This window comes from Lissotriton vulgaris, chromosome 3_1 (genome assembly GCF_964263255.1).
Source record: "Lissotriton vulgaris chromosome 3_1, aLisVul1.2, whole genome shotgun sequence".
NCBI classification, from domain to species: Eukaryota; Metazoa; Chordata; class Amphibia; order Caudata; family Salamandridae; genus Lissotriton; species Lissotriton vulgaris.
The window spans coordinates 1,774,627,597-1,774,651,179 of NC_141689.1; the positions used below are offsets into that span (position 1 = coordinate 1,774,627,597).

Here is a 23,583-nt window from a genome sequence, read left to right on the forward strand (position 1 = left end):
AATGCCATATAGACATATACATACTAATAGGCCAGAGGCCTCACATTAGTAAACTATCCAAGTCCTTTTGTAAAAAGGACCAAACTTTGGCCAGGAGCCAATCAGCTACTACCACCCTCTAGAACCATCCTGGAAGGAGCCCTAGTCCCTCAGATTTTCGTAAGCACAGTGCTAAATAGTACCTACTGAGAGAACCAAGGTGAGCCCTTCCAGGGGAAGCGGGTGGGTTGCATGTGAATCTATGAAAGATACCAATACTGGATAACTGCAGTTACAGGTAAGTAACGCATTTCTTATCCAGTATTATGGGTATCTTTCATAGATTCACATGCTTGAATCAGAGTAGCAAGCAATAGGCAGCACATTTCGCATAATATAGCATGTAAGACACTTGATAATAACTTATCAATAGTGCAACTCAATAAACTGCAAACAGAAGCAGGATAAGAAATGTGCAATTAGGTAATAGGAAAGGTGGTATGAAAGGAAGAAGGCTCACCTCTAATGAAATAGATGACAGAGCACCGCCTGTCCCACTGCTGCATCCTTCATAAGTTCCGAATCCAAGCAGTAGTGCTTGGTGAACGTATGTGGTGTCTTCCATGTCGCCGCTCTGCAAATGTCGACAATGGACACCCCAGAAAAGAGCGCCATGGAGGTGGAAACCGCTCTAGTGGAATGAGCCCGAACCTTGGAGGTCAGAGGATGTCCCCCTGCTGGTGGCAGAAGGCGATGGCCGCAGAGATCCATCTTGAAATGCTCTGCTTTGTCAATGGTAGGCCCTTCCTGGGCCTGCTGAAGGCAATAAATAATTGGTTGGACTTGCGAAATTGTTCCGTTCTATGAATGTAGAATTTCAGACATCTTTTCAGGTCTAAGGAATGTAGAGATCTCTCCGCTGCTGAAGATGGATTCGGGAAGAAAGATCTCAGGACAATAGGTTAGTTTACATGAAAAGCAGACAGAACCTTTGGTATGAATTTGGGGTTAGTCCGTAGAATGACTCTGTCCTGTTTGAACTGAAGGAACGGGTCTTGAATAGAGAAAGCCTGCAGTTTCCTCACCCTCCTTGCTGACGCGAGAGCCTGTAAAAGAGCTGTTTTCCATGACAAGTATTTGAGATCTGCTTTATGCATTGGCTCAAAGGGGTGTTTCATCAACTGAGCCAAGACAACATTGAGTTGCCATGTAGGTGGTAAAGGTCTCCCTGGAGGATAAGTCCTGAATAAGCCTTTCAGAAACAGCTTGAACAGTCTATTGGACCATAGGGAAATACCAGACGAAGAGCGCCTGAACCGCGATATGGCTGTCAGGTGGACTTTGATTGAGGCGTGGGCCAATCCCGAGTTGGCCAGGTAAGGCAGAAGTTGTGCCGGAGATGACGAGAACGGGTGCAGTTTGTTAGCTTTACACCGCAAGCAGAATCTCTTCCACTTAAGGGAATACGTCTTGTTGGTACTGTCAGCCCGGGCCCGGGCTAAGACGACCCTGCAGTCCTGAGAAATATCTAAGTCATGGAACTCTCTGAACTCAGGAGCCAAGCCGATAATCTGAGAGATGTCGGATCTGGATGCTGGACTTGCCCCTGGTTCATAGTGTGGAGATGCAGATAAGGCCTGAATGGAATCGGAGGCTCTAGCGACGGAATGTGGAGTTCTGTAAACCAGTGTTGGCGCGGCCACGCTGGGGCTACCAGAATCAGGGTGGAATGCTCTGCTTTCAGTTTCCGGAGGACCCTGGGGATCAGGGGAAATGGAGGAAAAGCGTAAGCAAAGACGTTGCACCATGCACTTGAAAATGCATCCCAAGAGATCCTTTCTGGGGAAGTCAGCTTGCATAATGTTGGCATTTTGCGTTGATCTCCGTCGCAAATAGATCCAGGTGAGGTCTGCCCCATCAGGAGAATACTGCGTCGAGAGCATGTTGGTCGAGCTCCCACTCGTGGAAAATGGAGCGTTGCCTGCTTAGTGAGTCCGCCAGGGTGTTGTCTGCTCCTGGGACATTTTCCGCTCCCAGCGAAATGTTGTGTTGGAGTAGCCACTTCCAAATTCGCTGTGATTCTTGCGACAACGTCATGGATTGAGTTCCCCCTTGCTTGTTTAGTGCATTGTGGTGGTGTTGTCCGTCCTCACAAGCACTGGGGAGTTCCTGATCGGGGCAGGAATGTTCGAAGTGCCAGGTATACTGCCCTCAACTCTAGCAGGTTGATGTGGAGCTGTTTTTCTGCCAGCGACCACTGACCGTGTATCTGAAGTTCCTGCAGGAAGGCACCCCATCCTTCCAATGATGCATCTGTTGTTATCACGTGTGGGGAGATTGGAAGCAGGAATGGAAGGCCCTGGTTCAGGTTTTTTGTTTGAAGCCACCAGTGCAGGGCCTTCACAATGAACGGAGTGATCCTGCTAAGATCGTCGAAGGATCTCGTACACTGGATCCACTGAGATGATAATGCCTCCTGTAAGGGACGGATACGGAGGCGGCAGTGTGGTATTGGGAGGATATTGGAGGACATCATTCCTAGCAATGACTTGAAGAGTCGCACCTTGATGGTCGTTTTGACCTGAATGCGGGCTGCCAGAGACCTCAGTTTGACCTGACGCTCCTGTGATGGAAAGGTCATCTCCTGATGCGTGTCTAGAGTTGCTACCAGGAAAGTGAGGCGTTGAGAGGGCTGCAGTATTGACTTTTCCTGGTTGAGCGTAAGCCCAGGCTCTCGAAGAGCTGAAGACAGGCGTTGGAAGATCTGTTCACGCCTTCTAGAGTAGGAGACTTGATGAGCCAGTCGTCCAAGTAGGGGAATACCTGGTGATGGTGCTGGTGAAGGTACGCTGCCACTGGAGAGAGGCATTTGGTAAAAATGCGTGGCGCCGACTTCAGGCCGAATGGCAACACTCTGAATTGGTAATGTCTGCCCGCTACTGCAAACATTAGGTATTGGCGATGACTTTTGTGGATGAGTATGTGAAAATAGGCGTCCTGGAGGTCTAAGGGCGCCATGAAATCTTTGGAATTGAGTAGCTGTAATACCTCCTGAATGGATACCATACGGAACAATTGTTTTTTGAGGTATCTGTTGAGGTTCCTTAGATCCAATATAGGTCTCCATTTCTTCTCCTTTTTTCGTATTAGGAAGAACCGGGAATAGAATCCTTTCCCCCTCTGACCTCTGGGAACTCTTTCTACGGCTCTTTTCTGGAGCATTAGTGAGAGTTCCGCTTGAAGGAGATGAAGATTCTTGTGCTGCATGGGACATGGGGGGAGTTCGAAGGAGGAGTTTCTACAAACTCCAGGGTATGGCCGAATGGAACCAGCTGGAGAACCCAACGATCCGTTGTTATTCTTTGCCAATTGTGGAGGGATTTGGAATTTTTCCCTCCAACTACGTAATGTGGAGAAGAAGTGGAGGCCTGTTGGAGAAAGAAGTCATTGCCTACTGGCGGACTCTTTCTTTCCTCCTCTTCCTCGAAAGGAAGACATATTGTATGAGGACTGGCCTTGTTGTTGCCTCTGTTGGCATTGAGGCTTGTATTGCTGGGACGAGCCATAGGAGGATTTGTATCCCTGATAGCCACCTCTTGTCTGCTGGCCTCTCCCTCTGGAGCCCTGAAAGGAAGTATTTTTGTACTGGAGGGTACCCAGGGCTTTTGCGGTCTCAGTATCTTTCTTGATACCCTGCAGCATCTCATCAATATGCTCTCCAAAAAGCAGCTCTCCGTCAAATGGCATGTCCAGTACTTTGGTCTGTACCTCTGGCCAGAAAGATGTATCTTTCAGCCAGCCCTGGCGCCTAAGGACCGCTGCCCCGCCAGCTGCCGAAATCCTGTAGAGGAGATATCCATCACCGCGTCAATCATTTCCGAGGCGGACCGTTCTCCCTCAAGGAGGATCTTCTTTACCTCTTCTTTCTGCTCCTCTGGCAGTGTGCCTAGATATGGGGCAACATCCGCCCACATCTGGCGATTGTAATGCCCTAAGAGCGCTAGTGAGTTTGCCGCCCTGACAGTAAGGGCCGACATCGACGAGAACCTCTTCCAGATGTTATCCAGTTTACGGCATTCCTTAACCGGAGGCGCAGTCAGCGCAGCAGATGGGTTGTTGGATTTCCGCTGCGCGGCCTGGGTAATACCGGAGTCCTGTTTGATATGGCCTGTAAGGCATGCCGGAGCCGTGTCCGAGGCCTTATACTTCTTATCAAGCCTGGTCGGCACTGGTAGTAAAGATGAGGGGTTTTTCATTACTTTTACCCCCTGGTCCCAGATCTACTCAATAATAGGGATTGACCGAACCGCCTTCTTGAATGGCTCTTTAAAGTCATATAGGAAGCAAACCTGAGGTTGCGCGGTCATCTGTATTTTGAACCTTGCTGCTGCTCTCTCTACAACATTATGAAACCCCCACAATATCTTCTGGGGGTGAATCCGCCTGTGCCTGGTCTGGGGATGCCGGATCTGGAATGACGTAGTTATTCCACTCATCATCCTCTATTTCTCCCTCCTCCTGTTGACCTTCTTCATCTTCTCCTACTGCTTCCTCTTCTTCTTCATCAGAAGACGGTAGAGGAGGCAATGTCACAGGATCCGGACGAATGACCAGCGATGGTGGTCTAGGGCGAGGAGGAGGAGCTGGTGTCACAAGATGTGGTGGCACTACTGAAGGAGGCGGAGTAGGCGGAAACCGCTGCTTGTAGTCCGCTATGAGGAATTGGAGGTCCGTGACTATTGAGGCCAGGAGGCACACCATAGGTTGTGAAGGAGGAGGCGGTTGATATTCTTCCTGGTATGGCACTTCTGCCTGACCCAGGTCTTCGCATTCCGAACTCTCATGGACCTTGACATTGAGCTGTGATGGACTTGTTGCAGTGTGGAACATGGCACCATCATCAGAATCCTCAGTCTCCAGTAAGTGGATCGGTGGCAGTGGCTGGACTCTGTTAGGAGACGTAGCCTCTGGCGTCAGCATATGCGTTGACAGCCTGAAGTGTGTATAAGTATACTTCAGCTTAGGAGAGTCTTCCGTCGACGGGCCAGTCGAGGGGTGGTCATCGATGGTGGGATGCTGACAGCCACAGCAGACATCTCTGTCATCTTCGTCGACGACGGCGTCGACAGTAGCGTCGTCGACAGTAGCGTCGTCGACGATGGTTTCTTCGTCGACGGCGGCGTCGACGCTGGAGCTGTCGTCGATGGCTTCGTCGACGAGCTCGTCGTCGACGGCTTAGTCGACGCTGGTGTCGATGGCTTCGTCGACGCTGGTGTCGGCGTCGATGGCTTCGTCGACAATGACATCGTCGACCAGATTGTCGTCGACGTTGATGGGACCTTCGTCTACGACGATGGCTTCGACTTCGTCGACGTGGAAGCTGTCGTCGACGGAGGCATCGTCAACGCTTTTTTGACAGGAATTATAGATGTAATAGACCTACCCGTCGACGACCATGCTGAGGTAGTTGTCGATAAGGTGGTGAAGACTGATGCTGTCGACGTAGAGATGGTTTCCGTCGACGCGGTCACAGGCATGGCAGAAGACACCAGCACAGGCTTCTTGAAGGTGGCTTCCTGAAGAGAAGTCTTAACTGCCATGGCTTTTGGACGACCCTCTGAAGACTTCGGCGTCTTCTTTTGAGGTGGCATATTAGACGGACCTGGAGATGTCTGTCTTGGCCTTTTGGCAGAGAAGTGTGAGCTCCTGAAGGAACACTCGCTCTCATCTGAAGAGACTGTTTGATCCTTGTCCTTTAGTCTTTGAAGCCACAGAAGCAGGCGTTCCTCTCTGTCTTTTAAAGTCTTGACAGAGAAAGTGCGGCAGACCTTACAATCCTTGGCAGAATGTTCAGGGTAGAGACAGTGAAGGCAGTCTTCATGTTTATCATCTACATGCAGTCTCCGCTTACTACACGAGGCACAGGGTCTAAAGAGCCCTTTTTTAGGAGTGGTAGACATAGTCGACTCTAGCACTCCTCCACAAGAGTAATATTGAAGAGAAAAATATGGAATAAATCCAGAAATACCAGAAAGCTGAGCAGAGCTCAGTGGAGACTCCCTTAGCATCCTTTCCTTACTTAATGAATCTCTCACTCAGGGTAAGGTACCTAGCAGTTTTAAGCATGCACTATTGATCCCGTTGACTAAAAAACCGGGCATTGATCCACTGGACCTCACAAACTATAGGCCTATCTCCCTTCTACCCTACCTATCGAAAATTTTGGAGGCCCATGTCACCAACTGTCTCTCCAATTTTATTGAATCTACTGAATACCTAGAATTCAATCAAGCAAGGTTTCGTCCCTGTCACTCGACAGAGACAGTCATACTTGCAGTCCAGAATACCTTAAGAACCAATGCTGATAACAACTTGCATCAGGCTCTGGTGCTCCTTGATTTGTCAGTGGCGTTCAACACGGTTGACTATTCCATCTTGGTCGACCGTGTCGAACAGACCAGCCTCAGGGGCCCCGCCTTGAGCTGGCTGCAGTCCTTCATATCTGAACGCACTCAATCTGTAAGGTTAGGTATGTTCACAGCCCCCAAAATCAGTACCTCTTGTGGAGTTCCTCAGGGCTCCTTCGTGTCCCCTTTATTATTTAATCTGTATCTGCGCCCCTTGTATTCTTTGAAAAATCACAATGTCACAATATACAACTACGCAGATGATTTACAACTTATTTTTTCCCTGAGCTCTCCTGATGCAGTTGTAGAATTCCAAGCCACTATGACCCACATCCAAAGCTGGATGACTTTGAACCATCTTAAGCTCAACCCGGGCAAGACAGAACTTGTCTTGCCCGGCTAAAGTGAAATCAGCTGGGGCCCCCATTTTTGGCCCTTCGACTTGGGAAATCCCCCCAGCAAATCTCACTCCGTCAAGAGTCTGGGGGTAACCATCAGCGAGGATCTCTCACTGAAAAGCCAGATAGGAACTGTAGTCTCTTCTGGATTCTTCCAGTTGAGAAAGATAAGGAAAATCGCCCATCTTTTAACCCACTCGGCTCTGATTCAGGCAGTCATCGCCTTGGTCTTATCCCGCCTTGATTTTTCGAACAGTCTTTATCTGGGTCTTCCAGTTGGTCAGCTTAAAAGACTGTAGTATCTGCAGAATCAGGCAGCCAGGCTTATTTATAAGCAATCTAAGTGGCAGTCCATCAGGCCAGGCTTAGAAGAACTACACTGGCTGCCTGTGGCGCAGAGAGCCGCATTCAAGGCCGGATGTATTATTTTTAAAGCTTTGCAAAATAAGGGTCCGAAATTTATAAGGCAGCTGATATGTAAATATATCCCTTCACGCAGCCTTCGTTCAGCCTATAAAGATTTACTTTTGGTAACCCAGTATAAGAAAAAACGTCAGGGAGGCAGCAGCTTTCACTACCTTGCAGCCTCCCTTTGGAACTCCTTGCCACAATCCTTGCGACAAACTAAAAACCTTCTTTCTTTTAGACATGCTTTCAAGACCTGGCTTTTTAAACAGGCATACTCTAAATAGATGACTTGCTGTGTTATGTCTTCAAACCCCCTGTTCAATAGCGCCATGAAGCCCATGGGCGTACGTGCGCTGAATAAATAAACAATTAACATAACATAACATAACATAACATAACATAACATAACATAACATAACATAACATAACATAACATGACGTGCGGTAGAAAATCTGAGGGACTAGGGCTCCTTCCAGGAAGGTTCTAGAGGGTGGTAGTAGCTGATTGGCTCCTGGCCAAAGTTTGGTCCTTTTTACAAAAGGACTTGGATTGGTTACTTATGTGAAGCCTCTGGCCTATTAGTATGTATATGTCTATATGACATTACTGTTATTATGTACCGGGGACTCCCACCCCGACGACGGGGAATGATTCAGGCATGTGAATCTATGAAAGATACCCATAATACTGGATAAGTTTTACTTCTGCCCTTGTCAGGAGGAAAATTTCAACCTTTCACTGTATGGGAAAATATTAGAGATGAGCTACTGAAAACCCATAAAACATGCAAGTGGGTTAGTTTGAACAGAATCAAGAGGGCATTCTAGCCATGGGAAACTGTTGCTTACCACTACGTCCAGCAACAGTATGTAGATCTGCGGAAAGGTGGCAAAATAAGGGAATTACTAGCATTCAAAACATGCTATGGTATGAGCTTTGGCATAATCAAAGAAGCTTTTATCGGAGCTTTTATAATAATGAAATTGCTACGATAATTTGTTGCCGCACTCGATTGGACCAAAGAGACTAGTAGATTTTGTTACAGGACAAATAGAATTATGAAGCAACCTGTCCCATGGACAAGTAGTAATTTTATTAAATTACACACCCCTGTGGGTACGCCACAAGGGTCTGTTCTGTTGTTGTATCCAGACTACTTGAATGTTTAAAGTATTAAATAGCATGAGCTTCAACATTCACTTCAGGCTACATAAATCACAGAATAACAGGGGTCCCCAATCTTCTGGTTGCTTTCTCTGCAACACTACAATATGTATTTTCAACTTTTGATCCTATTTGGGATGGAAAGTCCCTTGCATGGTTCTGAAGAGTTGTGCTGCCCAGTGTTGCATGGCTGACCTTTCTGTCATTAATCCCTCAGTGAGCTAGAAAACCATGGGACATCTCTGAGGGCTCCTCCTGGTTTATGGATTGGGACTTCAAGGCTATACTCAGACGTTAAGTAGGACCCAAAGAACACAACTATTTGAAAGAATGGCAGCTCACTTCGGTATCATGAATTTGTAGAACTGGAGGTGGTGGCAGCATGATCAGTAGCAAAGGAATAGGCCTTTCCCCTATATCTTTCTGTGCCTTCCCCTGTGTCAAAGGTGTGACAGCTCCCTCAAAAGGGATACCTTACCTTCATACACGAAGAACAAATGTGAAGGGTATACATTTAAATCAGTGGAAGAGTGTGACGTCTACATGCATGTTAGACCTAATGCTTTGTAGAGCTCACTTTGACTCCACATAGGTGTGGCAACTTAAAAAGATTGAGAGATTTGTACGAGGCTTCCCATGTCTATGCTGACCAAGAAGCTCTCTCTTTTGTATTCCAGTTTATCCTTTGCCCTTAGTAGAATATTCCTATGCATGTAGGTGTCAGGTCTTAGCTTCTGAAATCGCTACAATATATTTGCCAAAGTGCTACAAGGTCCACCCCCTCTTTCTGCCTCATCTGCATCCATGTATGATGCTGCATGCTGTCAGGGACTAATACACACTCCACATGCATTGGCGTCAACCAGTAAAGGAGGAGCTCTACTCAGAGTAACACTATGAACAACTTCTCCAAGATTGAGTCACAAACAACCATAGAGTTCTTACATAACATCTTTTCATCATTGCCTAGTAAGTTTTAATGTTATCCGGAATCAGAAATGCCTTGTTCTTTCTCAGAACGAACAATTAACATATTTAAAAAGCAACACATTTACAAAAATAATGGTTGCTGATGTAATAAAAAACTAATACACTATGGGGCAAAAGGGAAGCAGATTTGGACTAATGGTATTCAAACAGACTGGGATCCAATATGTTCCTAGCGTCATTCCATAAATTCCACTTTACGCTTTTAGGATCCAAGCATTGTACACCAATGAATGACAAACACTCCTTATTTTGAATAACATTAAGTAAGCAATCTCATATAATTCGGACCAATACATTAAATGGTAAAAGTAGGTAAGTCTCCATAATAGTTAACAGGATATCCAAAAACTAAAATATGTCTATACATGTTTGTACTGCAAGAAAAAAATACCCTGCAAACACTATTCTTTGTAAAAAGACTTCAATGCAAACTTCTGAAATTGAGGAATTGTTAGCAGTACCTGTGGGTAGGCTGTTATGTCCAGACTTGGTGATGGGAGATTCTTGCACCACACTGCCTCTATTACCCACAGCATTCGACATCCAGTTATAGAAACTTACAGATGATGGTTCAGACAACAAAGGATGTTCTGATAGGATTTCTGATGCCACAGGGTTCGCTGTATTAAAAAAGTCATGAAGAAAAGAGTAGAAGCTAATAATTTTACATAGAGAAAAAAGCTGTCAATGGTTAGTAAAGCAGATGAAAAGAGAGTAAGTCATCACATGCTGTTTGGATCCTTTAACCAACAAAGGTCAACATTCTGAAAACCTTGTTTGTCTAATAATGAACGACAAATCACCTGCAAACTCGATTATACTTAATTTCTTCATAAAAATGGACAATGAAAGAAGGTATAGTTTTCAAAACTAACAAATTGCCTGGGTGCTTAAGTTTAAATACACTTATGTCAACACCCTTCTAATTAGACAGCATCCTATACCAACTGCATGATGTCCCTCGATCAAATGTGCATCAATTAATCTATCCATTGGCTACTTTTTGCATTCACCCTCTGACCAAATCGTAATAAAACACAAACACAAGCCTACAACATATGTAAGATAAATTAAAAGAATACATATAGAGCAAAATAAAACATGCTGCTTTGTAAACAAGATAGGCATGTGTTTGCAATAGGAAACTAAATGTAGCAGCGGGTGTCCATCTCACAGAGGTATAGTACATATTTTATCATTGTTTTACAGTTCCAACATGGCTGCCATATTTAAAACCAACGTGTAGGCCATGATGGAATGGTAAAACAATGATACACTACAGACAACAGAATTCCATAATGGTTGCCTTGTTTAGGTATGTGTCCATGTCGGATGAGACACATAGCAGATGAAATGAGCAGTGAGTAGGCAACCAGTTTGCATGACCTAGAGAGCTGTATTATCATTTTAAGATTATGTAAATTAAAAAAGGAGAAGCAAAGAAAAGAAAGGGGAACTATAAAAGAAGACCTTTGAAAGCTAAATGACCGACCAGCCCTGACACTTAAGCACATTTATTTTCAGGTGATTGTGCACGTGATTATAAACTGCTATCATTCCCAGGGCGAGAAAATCAATGACTGACTGGACAGACCAGAACCATTATGTAAATCAAATCTAATTTTATTGTTTGGTTAATAACTTTTACAATAGAAATCGCCCAAGGCATCTTAAAGAACAAGTTACTTACCTTCGGTAATGCTACATCTGTAAGAGACATATATTAGTTATAGATTCCTTACCTTAGAATTACCCCCAGGCATCAGACTGGATCCGGATAAATATTTTCATAGCAGTAGGTAGGTGGCATCGGTCGACTCTGCGTTCGTCATCGGTGTCGTGATCGCTGGGATAAGATTGTATCTACTTAGAAGACGCCCCTGAGCGCCGTTAGTTCTTTTACACACCATTCCACGCCAGAAGGGCAGAGTCATGCAAGACACTGACCACTGGTGCCCAGAACTAGGACCTTGAAAGGGAGTCCCTTAAACAACAAGTCAGTTCGCAGAACCTGGAGGATGGGTGGGGCGGTAAAGAATCTATAACTAATATATGTCTCTTAAAGATATATAGTTACTGAGAGTAAATAACTTTGTTCATCTGAAAGAGACTATTAGTTATAGATTCCTTACCTTAGAATAGATACCCCAGCAATACGAACCCCAGAGGTGAGTCTGCGAACCAAGAAAGTCCTGGAGAACTGAACGGCCAAAGAAGCTGTCTCTCCCGAATTGGCTGTCCAGGCAGTAGTGTTTTGTGAACGTGTGCAAGGATGACCAGGTGTCTGCCTGGCAGATGTCACCGCGGGGGACTCCATGTCCCAAAGCAGTAGTGGCTGCCGTCGCCCTGGTGGAGTGGGTGCGCAGTCCTACCGGAGACTCCTTTTTCGCCAAGAAATAACATATTTTAATGCAAAGGACGACTCATCGAGAGATGGTCCGCTTTTGCACAGCCCGACCTTTCTTGGTGCCCACATAGCCAACAAAGACTTGATCATAAACCCGGAATGGTTTTGTGCGTTCCAGATAAAAAGATAGCACATGTTTTGGATCCAGACGGTGAAGTCTCTCTTCCCCCTTGGAAGGGTGCGGGGTCAGGAAGAAGGTCGGCAAAGTGATAGTCTGTCCTATGTGAAAAGAGGTAACCACTTTGGGAAGAAAAGAAGGTCGAGTTTGAAGGACAACCTTGTCCGGATGAACAGCAACGGAAGGAGAATAACAAGAAAGAGCCTGAAGCTCACTCACACTGCAAACAGAGGTGATGGCAACCAGAAAAGCAGTCTTGAGAGTCAAGAGTCTGACAGGACAATTATGTAATGGCTTGAAAAGAGCACACATAAGGTACGTTAGAACCAGATTCAAGTTCCACTGGGGCATTATGAAAGGAATAAGAGGAAAGAGGTGAGTAATGCCCTTAAGAAACCTATTTACAATAGGGGACTTGAAAAGAGAAGGCTAATCGGGAAGCCGAAAAAGGCCGAAAGATAGCCTTTGAGGGTGCCCACAGCATAGCCCTGCTGGGCCAAAGAAAGAATGAAAAGGAGAACCTCTGATAGAGAGGCAGGAAGGGAAGCCACAAATGTGTTCCATCTACAGGCGTATACCGTTTTAGTGGCGGGACCCCTGGCTCCCAAGATTACATTACAGACTTTGGGAGGAAGGTCGAAAGCTGTCAACTGTTGCAGCTAAATCTCCATGGAAGGAGGTGGAGGCTGGACAGGTTCGATGGGAGGACCATCACCTGCTGCTACGACAGAAGATCCTCCCAAATATTTTCGGCCATCGGAGGATTGATGGCCATGTGGAATAGCTTGGGATACCAGACTCTTCGTGCCCAATGCGGAGCCACAAGAATGACTTGGACCCGGTCCCGCATGATCTTCTTCAGCATTCTGGGCAGAAGTGGTGTAGGCAGAAAAGCGTCGCCGAGCGAGTGGCGCATTGGAAATTCAACTGTGCAGAACTGGTGACGTTGTGCGTTCTCTTCGGTAGCGAACAGATCAAACAAAGGCTCTCCGCACTGCTGAAAGAGACCTTGAACCTCCTCTGAGTGAAGACGCAATTCGTGATCCATCATGCAACCTGCGTCTGAGTTTGTCTGCCCTGGCAATCAGGAAACCTGCCAGGTGTTGAACCATCAGGCACATACCCTGATGTTCCAGCCATGTCCAAAGGCAAAGAGCCTCTTGACATAGGGTTCACAACCCCACCCCGCCCTGTTTGGTGTAGTACCACATGGCAAAGGTGTTGTACGTGAACACCTGCACTACTCTTCCCCGAACAGAGGTAAGGAAGCCATGTGAACTCTGGTTGCGGAAGGGAGAGGGATCTGCCATTGACCCAATCCTGGTTCGTTATTCACCACTGCAATTGGTGTGCAGTGCCCTCCGAGATCCGGATGCAATCGGAAAGATTACCCTGATGCTGTGCCCACTGGAATTTCAGGTCCCACTGCAGAGGCAACATATGCCTCCTGGCATGATCCACCAGCACAATGCAGAAGGCCATGAGACCCAGCAGCCTCCGGTCATCCTGATCAAAACCCGGGATAAAGGCTGAAAGATTGGAATCATACCCCTAATATCCTGGACTCGCTGTTCAGGAGGATAAGCCCGAAACTGCACTGTATCCAGAAGCGCCCCGATGAAAAGGAGCTTCTGGGAGGAAATCAGGTTTGACTTTGGCACGTTGATAGTAAACCCCAGCGAATGCAGGAGGTCTGCCGTAGTCTGAAGGTGGGAGACAACAGCCTGGGGCAAACTCACCTTCAACAGCCAGTCGTCGAGATAGGGGAAGACTGGAACCCCTGATTTGCGCAGATGAGCTGCGACCACCGCTGTCACTTTCGTGAACACCCGAAGGGCGCTGGTAAGGCCGAAGGGGAGCACTGTAAACTGAAAATGCTTGTGGCCAACCGTGAACCGCAGGTAATGCCGGTGTGCAGGCAGGAAGGGGATGTGAAAATAGGTGTGCTAAGTCCAACACTACCATCCAGTCTCCAGGGTCGAGGGCAGACAGGACCTGAGCTAATGTCAACATTTGGAACTTCTCCTTAGGGAGGAAGCGGTTGACGTCCCTGAGATCCAAGATAGGATGCAAGCCTTTGTCCTTCTTGGGCACAAGAAAGTAGTGAGAATAATAACCAAAACCTACTTATGGGACAGGGACTCGCTCAATGGCTACCCTGGCCAATAGAGCCGTAACCTTCTGGTGGAGAAGGGCCAAGTGATCCCTGACATGTGGTGGAATGTTGGGGGCATGGATGGAGGGATAGTCTCGAAGGGGAGGGAGTAGCCCCTTCGGACTATCTGCAAAACCCACCTGTCCAAGGTGAAGGAGGTGATGGTGGATCCTGCCACCTACTGGAAACTGGAGGACCTGGAAGGTCGGACTAGGAAGGTTTGGAGGCTGCTGCAGAGGGGGCGCTGGTGGGCTAACCCGCCCGCTGGCCCACAACGCTGGGTCCCACTATGAGAAGCTGGGTTTATGTTGCAGAACCACCCCCCCCAAACCAATTTCTTTTTTGCCAGACTACTGTTGCACTTTGACTTGATGTGCCCTAGGTCCCTGCCAATCCTGTTCCCAGGGCCTGTGTTCTTTCCCCAAAACTGTACCTTGTACACCCAATTGGCACTCTCTGGCCACAGGTCAGTCCCTGGTAAATGGTACCACAGGTACCCAGGGCATTGTGACCAGGGAAGGCCTCTAAGGGCTGCAGCACTTACCGTGCCATCCTTAGCGGTCCTGTACCTTTACACTCACATACTGCCCTTGCAGGCTGCATGTTTTGGTGCAGAACATCCCTGTGTGCCATGCCTACAACCCACTACCCTGGCATGGACCAGTCACCCCTCTAGCTAGGTGCACTATACCAATGGTCAGGGTACAGGTGCATGTGCCCAGTACCCCTACTTTGTCTAACTCAATTCTTAGACATTGTAAGTACAGTGCTTCAATTAAGAGTATATGGTGCTGGGAGTTTGTCATTATGAACTCCACAGTACCATAATGGCAGCACTGAAAACGTAGAAGTTTGGTATCAAACTTCTCAGCACATTGATGCCAGTGTGGGATGTAATGAAAATGCACTCAGAGGGCATCTTAGAGATGCCCCCTGAAAAACAACCAGCCTCTGGTGGGTTCCCTGATGGGCACACACCAGCCTGCCACCACGAGACATGTTTCTGGACCCCTAGGGTGGGGGCTTTCTTTCCCTAGGCCCAGAAAAAAAGCCTTTCCTTGGCGAAGGTGTTCACATCTCCCCCAGGCCAGGGAAAACCATCTGTGGCAGGAGAGCTTCAAAGACCTGGCAGCCATTGTAATGAGACTCCCAGCCTCACCTCCTTTCAGGAGCAGACCCCCTTCCTGCTTCCCCTCCTTTTCGGCAGAAAGACAGGCGGGAACACCACCGACCCCAGAGAGTGTATGAGGAAAGCGAGACTGAAGAGGCCCGTACCCTCACAGCAGAAGAACCAAGGGCATGGCTAGAGAGCACCTCACTCCCTTACAAGGCAACAGAGCTTCCATCCAATGATAAGACAGCTAGAGGAGGAGGAAGAAGCCCAGAGATCCCAAGGAAAGAGGGAAAGAAAGGCGAGCCCCCTCCAGATGGAAGGCAGCAGGCCATCCAGAACAGCGCCAACAGTCATAAGCTGCCAAATGCATGAACAGCCCGAGGCCCCAGAAAGACCAGGCAGTCTACGACTGACAAGGGAGCACTCAGAATCACCCCAGCCCCCAGAACAGGGGCAGGAAGGTGAGAAAATGCCTGGCCACAACACTACGAGGGGCCGCGTACCCGACCTCAAGAAGCAAAATCAAAATACAGAAACGCCATGGAGAACCGGCACTCGAAGGTGACCAGAACTCCTGAGCAGAGCGCAAGCTATTTAACAGCTACCACTACCCCACATAGGGTACGTTAAGACCCAAGATATGGGAACCCTCTTTAGAAGAACTTCCGTAGCAGAGGGAAAAAAAACAAAAGGGCCTTGGGAAAAACACCACCGCAGAAGGCTTGACAAGCAGCTCAAGCAAAGCAGAAGGCCTAATCTCATGGCCAAGTCTGCGCAACAACTCCAGCCAAACACACACATAGGCAACAAAGGGCTGTCCCACAGCCAACAATGCCAAAGTCCCAAGGAAGACTTAATGGCCAGAAAGCACCCTCCCCAGTCAGAACAAGCGGCCTAAGAAGGCCCAGTAAAAGACCAACTCAGCAGTCACTGAGGACGGGAAGGAGGAGGATAAGGCGGAGGAGGAGGAGGATGAAGCCCTGCCAGGAACCTTTGGATGGCGAGTCAGCCGGAGCATTGAACAACAGGCAGCCGTCATGTAGTAATTTGACAGCGATTAGATTAGGCATTAGCAGAAGACACCTTAGTTTTGGCTGTTATCTTGACATTTAGCGGACTCCATTTTGTATTTACGGCAGCCATCTTGTCTGCTACATGCTGCCTCATGCCGACCATGTGCTTTGTCTTATCTTCCTTTTCACAGCGCTGAAATCTGCCTGGCAACAAGTTATATTTAGCATCCCTCACTTCCGTGCATGCCAAGTAGGGTCCACATCTGCTAGTGATTAGTTCCAGATAGGAATGTGCTTGTCGACCCCCAAAACTGTTAGCTCCTCCCACTGATCGATTGTGCCTCTCGATATTGCCTTATATGTACATAAACTGTGCTCTTGTGTTTGTACCGCCTTCTTTTGAGCCCCTGTGTGGGTATAAATAAACCATGCTTTCTTGGCTCGTGGTACTACTTCTTGAAATACCGAAGGACTTTGTGCAGAGAAGGGCGAACCCCTTGCACTAGCGGGTCTGGCTGAGGCCTGCTACCACAGTCAAACGGAAGATCAATGAGCCGCTCGCGAATATTTTCAGGGAACACGCCGTCCCGAAGCCAAGCATGGTGACGGAGGGCGACTGAGGAAGACATGGCCCGACTCACCTCCGAGATATCTAGAGCGGAGTGGAGAATAAACGCTGCAAGCTCCCGGCCATCCACAGCATAGTGTCATATGTCCACCTGGACCGGCTCTTGGAAGGCTGCGGATCCGAGACTCAGCAGAGTCCCACAAACAAAAAGAGGCCTAGCCAAAGCACACAAAGTGTTAAGGGCCCGCAGGGCAGCGCTGGTCGAGGCGAACATGTTGCGCCCCCAAGAATCCAGCCAGCGGGCCTCCCTGGACGGCGAAGTCAACAGTGGCGGTAGGGAGGGAAAGGCAGTCAGCAAAAGCGGACTGGCAGCAGAGGGGGGGGGGGGGGAGACAGAGGGAAAGGCACGCCGGGTCACGCGCCGCCTGAAGATGCTGGTGCAGAAGGTGCTGAGGCACCGGATCCCCTGAGGCGGGACGTCACAAAGCCCCTGTCAGGGAAGAAAGGAGCGAACCCTCAAAGGGAACTAAGATCTCCCTCCCACCAGAGCCCTGGTGGAGAACCTCAGAGAGATGGCCCATCGTAAAATGAGCAACCAGGTCACCCATGCACAAAATGCCCACGGCCGTAGACACCACGTGAGCAAAAGCCACACCCGCTTCCGTAGGGCCTCGCGGTGGAGAAAGCAGCTCATCCGTGGGCAATGGCTGCAAACTAAGGCGGCCGTCGCTGAAGCCAAGCAGGACGGGCAAGGGCCAGACCTGGAAGTCAGAAGGAGCCGAAGAATGAGGGAACTGCCGCTCTTCCGACGAACACCTCTGCCTCAGGAAAGTCAGGGAGCCGTCCTTCGACGACGCCAGTGAAAAAGATACGACACGGCGACCAGTCTCCTGAGAGGACGACACCAATATACGGCCAGCCTTCGGAGAAAACGGAGCGTCCGAAACTGCATCAGGGACCGGAGCGGAGCCAGAGCCGAACAGGCCTCGGGGCGGCGCCGGAGCGACGCCAACTCGACCCCCGCTGAGACAGCCGCCTGCGCGGAGTAACGAGAAGGGCCTGGGGAGTGACATGAAACCTTCCACCAACTGCAGCCCAGAATGTGGCGTAGAGCGTCCGGCAACCCATGTAGCGGCGCCTGGGATGATTCAACCTCCGACTCGCCCTCCGACAGGGCAGCCGCCCGTGGGGAGGGACGAGAGGGTCCCGAAGAGGGACGAGGGGTCCCCACCCAGCCACGACCCGGAGCAGGATGAGGAGGGTCCACGGACCCCTGTGGCTCCGCACGGTCCAGCCGTTGCCGGCGCCCTAGCTGCGCCACCTCAGCCTTAGACAGGACCACGTTGTCAAAAGACAGAGAGGGGCTCAGGGTTGTGGCCCGAGCCCCGGCGTCCTCCCGCAACACTACAGGGACTCCCGCTGGAGTTTGCGGCATAGCAGAGACGCCGTGGTTTGAAGGAGGTGCCCCAGAGGAGCCGCACCCCAACAGCACCACATCCACCAAGCCAGGATTCGAACCAGGTGGCGCCGGGGCCGCCGGCGGCGCCGTGGAGGGACCCGCGCAAGTCAAAGGATCCGCTGACGCACCAGGACGGGAAGGAGAAGGAGACTCCAGCGAGGCCTGCAAAGCCTCCGCGTATGTCTCCATCTGGGCTCTCGACGCCCCAACACCGGGAAACCAGTGGATAGGACGACACGACGGCCATATCACCCGCGGAGAGCCCACGCCCCCGGCAGGCCAGAAACCAGCCCCCGGGGACAAACTACGACACTTCCCCCACGGGGAGCGATGCTCACGTGACATCGGAGTAGGGCGAGGACGACGCCCACGGCTGTATCTGAAGCCGTCGGCTGAAGCAGACTGAAGGGAGGAAGTAGACCTGGACAGCCACGCCAAGAGAAGTTTCATCAGGTGGTCCGCGCTTGAATTCGGCTTTAACTGTTGGCACGCCGCACAATCAGTGGTGCCGTGACCCTCTCCCAAACAACACAAACAAATGAGGTGAGGGTCTGTTGCCGACATATGAAGCCCACACGACGTGCAAGTCTTGACGCCCGAAGGCATTCGCACACTGTTCCACACAAGAAGGGACAATTGAAGGAAAAAAAGAGGCCCAAATAGGCCCGTAGCAATGACCGGATCCGCGATGCACACGGAAAAGGAAAAAACTAGGTCTTATGTGACCTCACTGACGTCACGTACGCGGACGCCTGGGCGGAGTCAAGTGGTGTTGCCCCGCCCCCGGTGCGCAGGGATGCTGTGGCAGGAGTTTTCCGGATCCAGTCTCATGCATGGGTATAATTCTACGTGAAGGAATCTGCGACTAGTAGTCTTATCAGATATATCGTTACACAAGTAGTAACTTGTGCATCTGAAAGAGACACGTTCGTGATAGATTCCTTAACTTAGAATAGATACCGCAGCAATACCAACCCCGGTGGTGGGTCTGAGAACAAAATTACACCAGGAACGGACAAAGAAGCCGTCTCTCCGCACTTGACTGTCAAGGCAGTAGTGCTTTGTAAACGTGTGCAGCGAGACCCACTTAGCTGCCTGACAAATGTCCTGCAAGGGAACACTGCGGTCCCAAGGCAGTAGTGGCTGCAATTGCCCTGGTCGAATGGGCACGCAACCCCACAGGAGACTCCTTCTTGGCCAAGGAGTAACATGCTTTGATGCACAGAACGACCCACCGGGAAATGGTCCGTTTGTGCACAGCCCGACCTTTTTTGGCAGCCACATAGCCAACAAAGAGCTGTTCATCCACCCAGAACTGTTGTGTACACTGCAGATAGAAAGCAAGTGCACGTTTTGGGTCCAGCCAGTGAAACCTCTCCTCTTCCCTGGAAGGATGCAGAGGCGGAAAGAAGGTGGGCAAAGTGATGGTCTGCCCGATGTGGAAGGGAGTGAAAACCTTTGGCAAGAAAGAAGGACGGGTCCTTAAAACCACCTTCTCCGGATGAACGGAAAGGAAAGGAGGAATAAAGGAAAGGAGGTTTAGAAGAAAGAGCCTGGAGCTCACTCACTCTTCTGGCAGAGGTGATAGCTACCAGGAAAGCTGTCTTTAGAGTGAGAAGACGTAAAGGACAGTTATGAAGGGGCTCAAAAGGAGCACACATCAGAAAAGTAAAGACAAGATTTAAGCTCCAGTGCTCCATTGAGGCATTATGAAAGGCATGGGAGGAAACGTGTGTGTAATGCCTTTGAGGAAACTGTTAACAACCGGGGACTTAAAAATAGAAGGCTGATCAGGAAGCCTCAGGAAAGCGGAAATGGCAGAAAGATAACCTTTGATAGTGCCCAGAGCATAGCCCTACTGGGCTAAAGATAGAAGAAACAGAAGAACCTCAGAAAGAGGGGCAGAACGGGGATCCACAGCCTTTGCTGTGCACCATGCCACAAACTTGTTCCACCTGCAGGCATATACAGTTTTAGTCGAGGAACCCCTGGCTGCCAGAATGACATTACAGACTTCGGGAGGAAGATCGAAAGCCATCAACTGTCGCCGCTCAATCTCCACGCATGGAGGTGGAGGCTGGGCAGCTTCGGGTGAAGGACCGTCCCCTACTGCTGCGACAGAAGATACTCCTGAAGAGGCAGTCGGATCGGGGATCAGTGCTCATACTAAGTAGCTCGGGATACCATACTCTTTGAGCCCAGTCCGGAGCCACAAGAATAACTTGGGCCCGGTCACGCCTGATCCTCTTCAGCACTCTGGGGAGAAGTGGTATAGGCGGAAAGGCGTACAACAGACCGGAGCTCCACTCATGACGAAAAGCGTCTATGGTAAGTGCCTCTTTGGAAATTTCAACGTGCAGAACTGATGACATTGCGCGTTCTCTTCGGTGGCGAATAGATCTAACCAAGGCTCTCCCCACTGCTGAAAGAGACCTTGCAGCCACGTCCGAGTTCAGACGACATTCGTAATCCATCAAGCACCGGTGGCTGAGTTTGTCCACCCTGGCCTGCCAGGTATTGAACCACTATGGTGATGACTTGATGTTCCAGCCAAGTTCAGAGGCGCAGAGCCTCCTGACATAGGGTCCAAGACCCCACCCGCCCTGTTTGTTGCAATACCACATGGCGGTGGTGTTGTCTGAACAATTGCACTACACTTCCCCGGACAGAGGGAAGAAATGCCTTTAGTGCAAGTCGGATCGCCCGAAGCTCCAAAAGGTTGATATGGAGCCGGGACTCCGCCGGAGACCAGAGGCCTCTGATCTCCGCCTCTCCCAAGTGGCCTCCCCATCCCAGGAGGGACGCATCGGTCACCACTGTGAAGTCAGGTTGGGGAAGGGAGAGGGATCTGCCATTTACCCAATCGTGGTTCGTGAGCCACCACTGCAAGTGCATGCAGCGCCCTCCGAGATCTGGACATGATCGGACAGGTTGCCCTGATGCTGCGCCCACTGGAACTTCAGGTCCCACTGCAGAGCCCGCATATGCCATCTGGCATGTTGCACTAACAGGATGCAGGAGGCCATCAGGCCCAAGAGCCGGAGGGTCATCCTGAGTGAAACCCGGGATAGAGGCTGAAAGATTGGAATCATAGCCTGAATATCCCGGACTCGCTGCTCGGGAGGGTAGACCCGAAATTGCGTTGAATCCAGAACCGCTCTGATGAAGGGGAGCTTCTGAGAGGGACTCAGGTGGCACGTTGATGGAGAACCCCAGCAAATGCAGGAGATCGGCCGTAGTCTGAAGGTGGGTGAGGACTTCCTGGGGTGAGCCCGCCTTCAACAACCAGTCGCCAAGGTAGGGGATGACTGATACCCCTGACCTGCGCAGATGAGCTGTGAACACCGCCATCATTTTCGTGAACACCCGAGGGGCGCTGGTAAGGCTGAAAGGAAGCAAAGTAAACTGGAAATGCTCCTGGCCTACCATGAATCGCAGGTAACGCCGGTGGGCCGGCAGAACGGGGATGTGAAAATATGCGTCCAGCAAGTCCAACGCTACCATCCAGTCTCCAGGGTCGAGGGCAGCCAAAACCTGAGCCAGGGTCAGCATCTAGAGCTTCTCCTTCCGGAGGAAGCAATTGACGTCCCAGAGGTCCAAGATAGGACGCAGACTCCCTTTGTCCTTCTCGGGGACCAGCAAGTAGTGGGAATAACAACCACTCCCTACTTCTGGCCCACGATCACACTCGATGGTCCCCTTGGCCAGGAGGGACGTGACTTCCTGTCGGAGAAGAACCAAATAATCTCCCAACATGCGGTGGAACCGAGGTGGCATGGCTGGAGGGGAGGACTGGAAGGGAGTAACCTTGGCTGATTATCTGCAGCACCCACTTGTCTGATGTAATCTCGCACCAGCGGGGATGTGGTGGTGGATCCTGCCACCCAATGGCATGGGGTGCTATCCGAAACTCAGATTAAGAAGGTTTGGAGATGGAAGCAGCGGTGGTGAAGGTGGACAGGCCCGCACGCTGGTTCCCCGCCCCGCCCCTGCGGAAACCGCAACCACAGCCGCGCTGAGGCTGGTTCTGCACAGGCCTGGTGGAAGAGCATGCCTGGGTGCCTCTCCCCTGCACATGAAAGGAACAAAAACCAGGAGTGGGCGGATTCTTAGTAGAAAGGCCCAAGGACTTGGCCGTAGCCTGTGAGTCCTTATAGCGCTGTAGTGCACTGTCAACCTTGTCGCCAAACAGGTGGGTGCCATCAAAAGGCATTTCCATGAGTAAGCTCGGGACATCGGGCGAAAACCCAGTTGAACGCAACTAGGCGAGGCTCCGCAACGCCACAGTCGTAGAAATCGCCCGGCCCAATGAGTCCTCGTTGTCCAACCCACAACGATTGGCGAACTTAGCCGCATCCTTACCCTCAACAATCGCCTGAGAAAGGGCAGCCTGCACCTCCTCAGGACACTGAGGCAACACCTGAGCAATGACATCTCACAACGCGTGGGAGAAGCTGCCCAACAAGCAGGCGGTGTTCACTGACCACATCCCCAGGTTGGCCAAAGGGAACAACCGCTTCCCAAAATGGTCCAGCCTTTTAGAGTCCTTATCCGGCGGGGCCGTGGAAAAAGCCACTGCGACGTCGAGGCCTAAATGACCAGGTTCTCAGGCGTAGGCTGAGTGGCCAAGAAAGCGGGATCACCGGGCACCGGTCGGTGGCGCTTGGCGACGTTTTTATCCACCGGGGTCCCCTGTGGCTGGCCTGGACCAAGTGCCCAAGAGGACCTCTGTAAGGGTGTTATTAAAGGGAAGCAGCGTCTCCGACGAAGTAGAAGCCGCCTGGAGCACCTTGGTGAGGAAGTTGGTCTTGAGGGCCAGTGTGGGGAGGTCAAGGTTGAGGGCCTCAGCAGCCCGATGGAGCACCATTGTGTAGGAGGCACCCTACTCCATCGTAGGTGGGGGAGAGGCGAACCCCGGGTCAGAGGAAACATCAAGGTCACCTTCATCCTTCAAGTCGTACATCCAATCTTGTTCAGAGTCACATTGCCCAGTAAGTGGGTCCTCAGGCCCTTCCCAGTTATCGTCCGCCTCTGGCGTAGAGGGGGCCGGTTGCAGCGGCAGAATAAAAGAGGGGACGAACGGAGTCAGGAACAGCACCGGAAACGGCGCTGGCCGGACTGGCGCAGGCTCCCAATGTGGATCCCAGGTTGTAACAAAATGGTCCGGGACTGGGTCAAAGGTGTGATAAACGGCAGCGAGTGCGGCGCCGGGGGTGGAGCCGGGGCCGAGGGCGGCGCAGGATCCTGTTGCGCCGGGGCTGGAGCCTGTGACTGGAGCCTTTGGCGGAGCCACCGGGGCAACAGGATCTGGACACGGGACCGCAGGGCGCGAAGGCGCGCCCCCGGGAGCCCGAGGCCTGTAAAGGCCGTCCATAGCAGCAAGGAACTCTTGCATCTGTTCA

The 23,583-nt window shown here is 50.4% G+C and overlaps 1 protein-coding gene across 15 annotated transcripts in view; it reads right to left on the minus strand.

Annotated features, from left to right (window-relative positions):
* BLTP1 (bridge-like lipid transfer protein family member 1) overlaps nucleotides 1-23,583 on the minus strand; it is a 1,831,302-nt gene that overhangs the window by 1,072,406 nt on the left and 735,313 nt on the right. For all 15 annotated transcript variants that reach the window (XM_086962202.1, XM_086962209.1, XM_086962198.1 and 12 more), the window contains one exon: nucleotides 9,809-9,967. In XM_086962202.1, coding sequence (XP_086818328.1) covers nucleotides 9,809-9,967 — 159 coding nt within the window. The remainder of the gene's footprint in view (nucleotides 1-9,808; nucleotides 9,968-23,583) is intronic.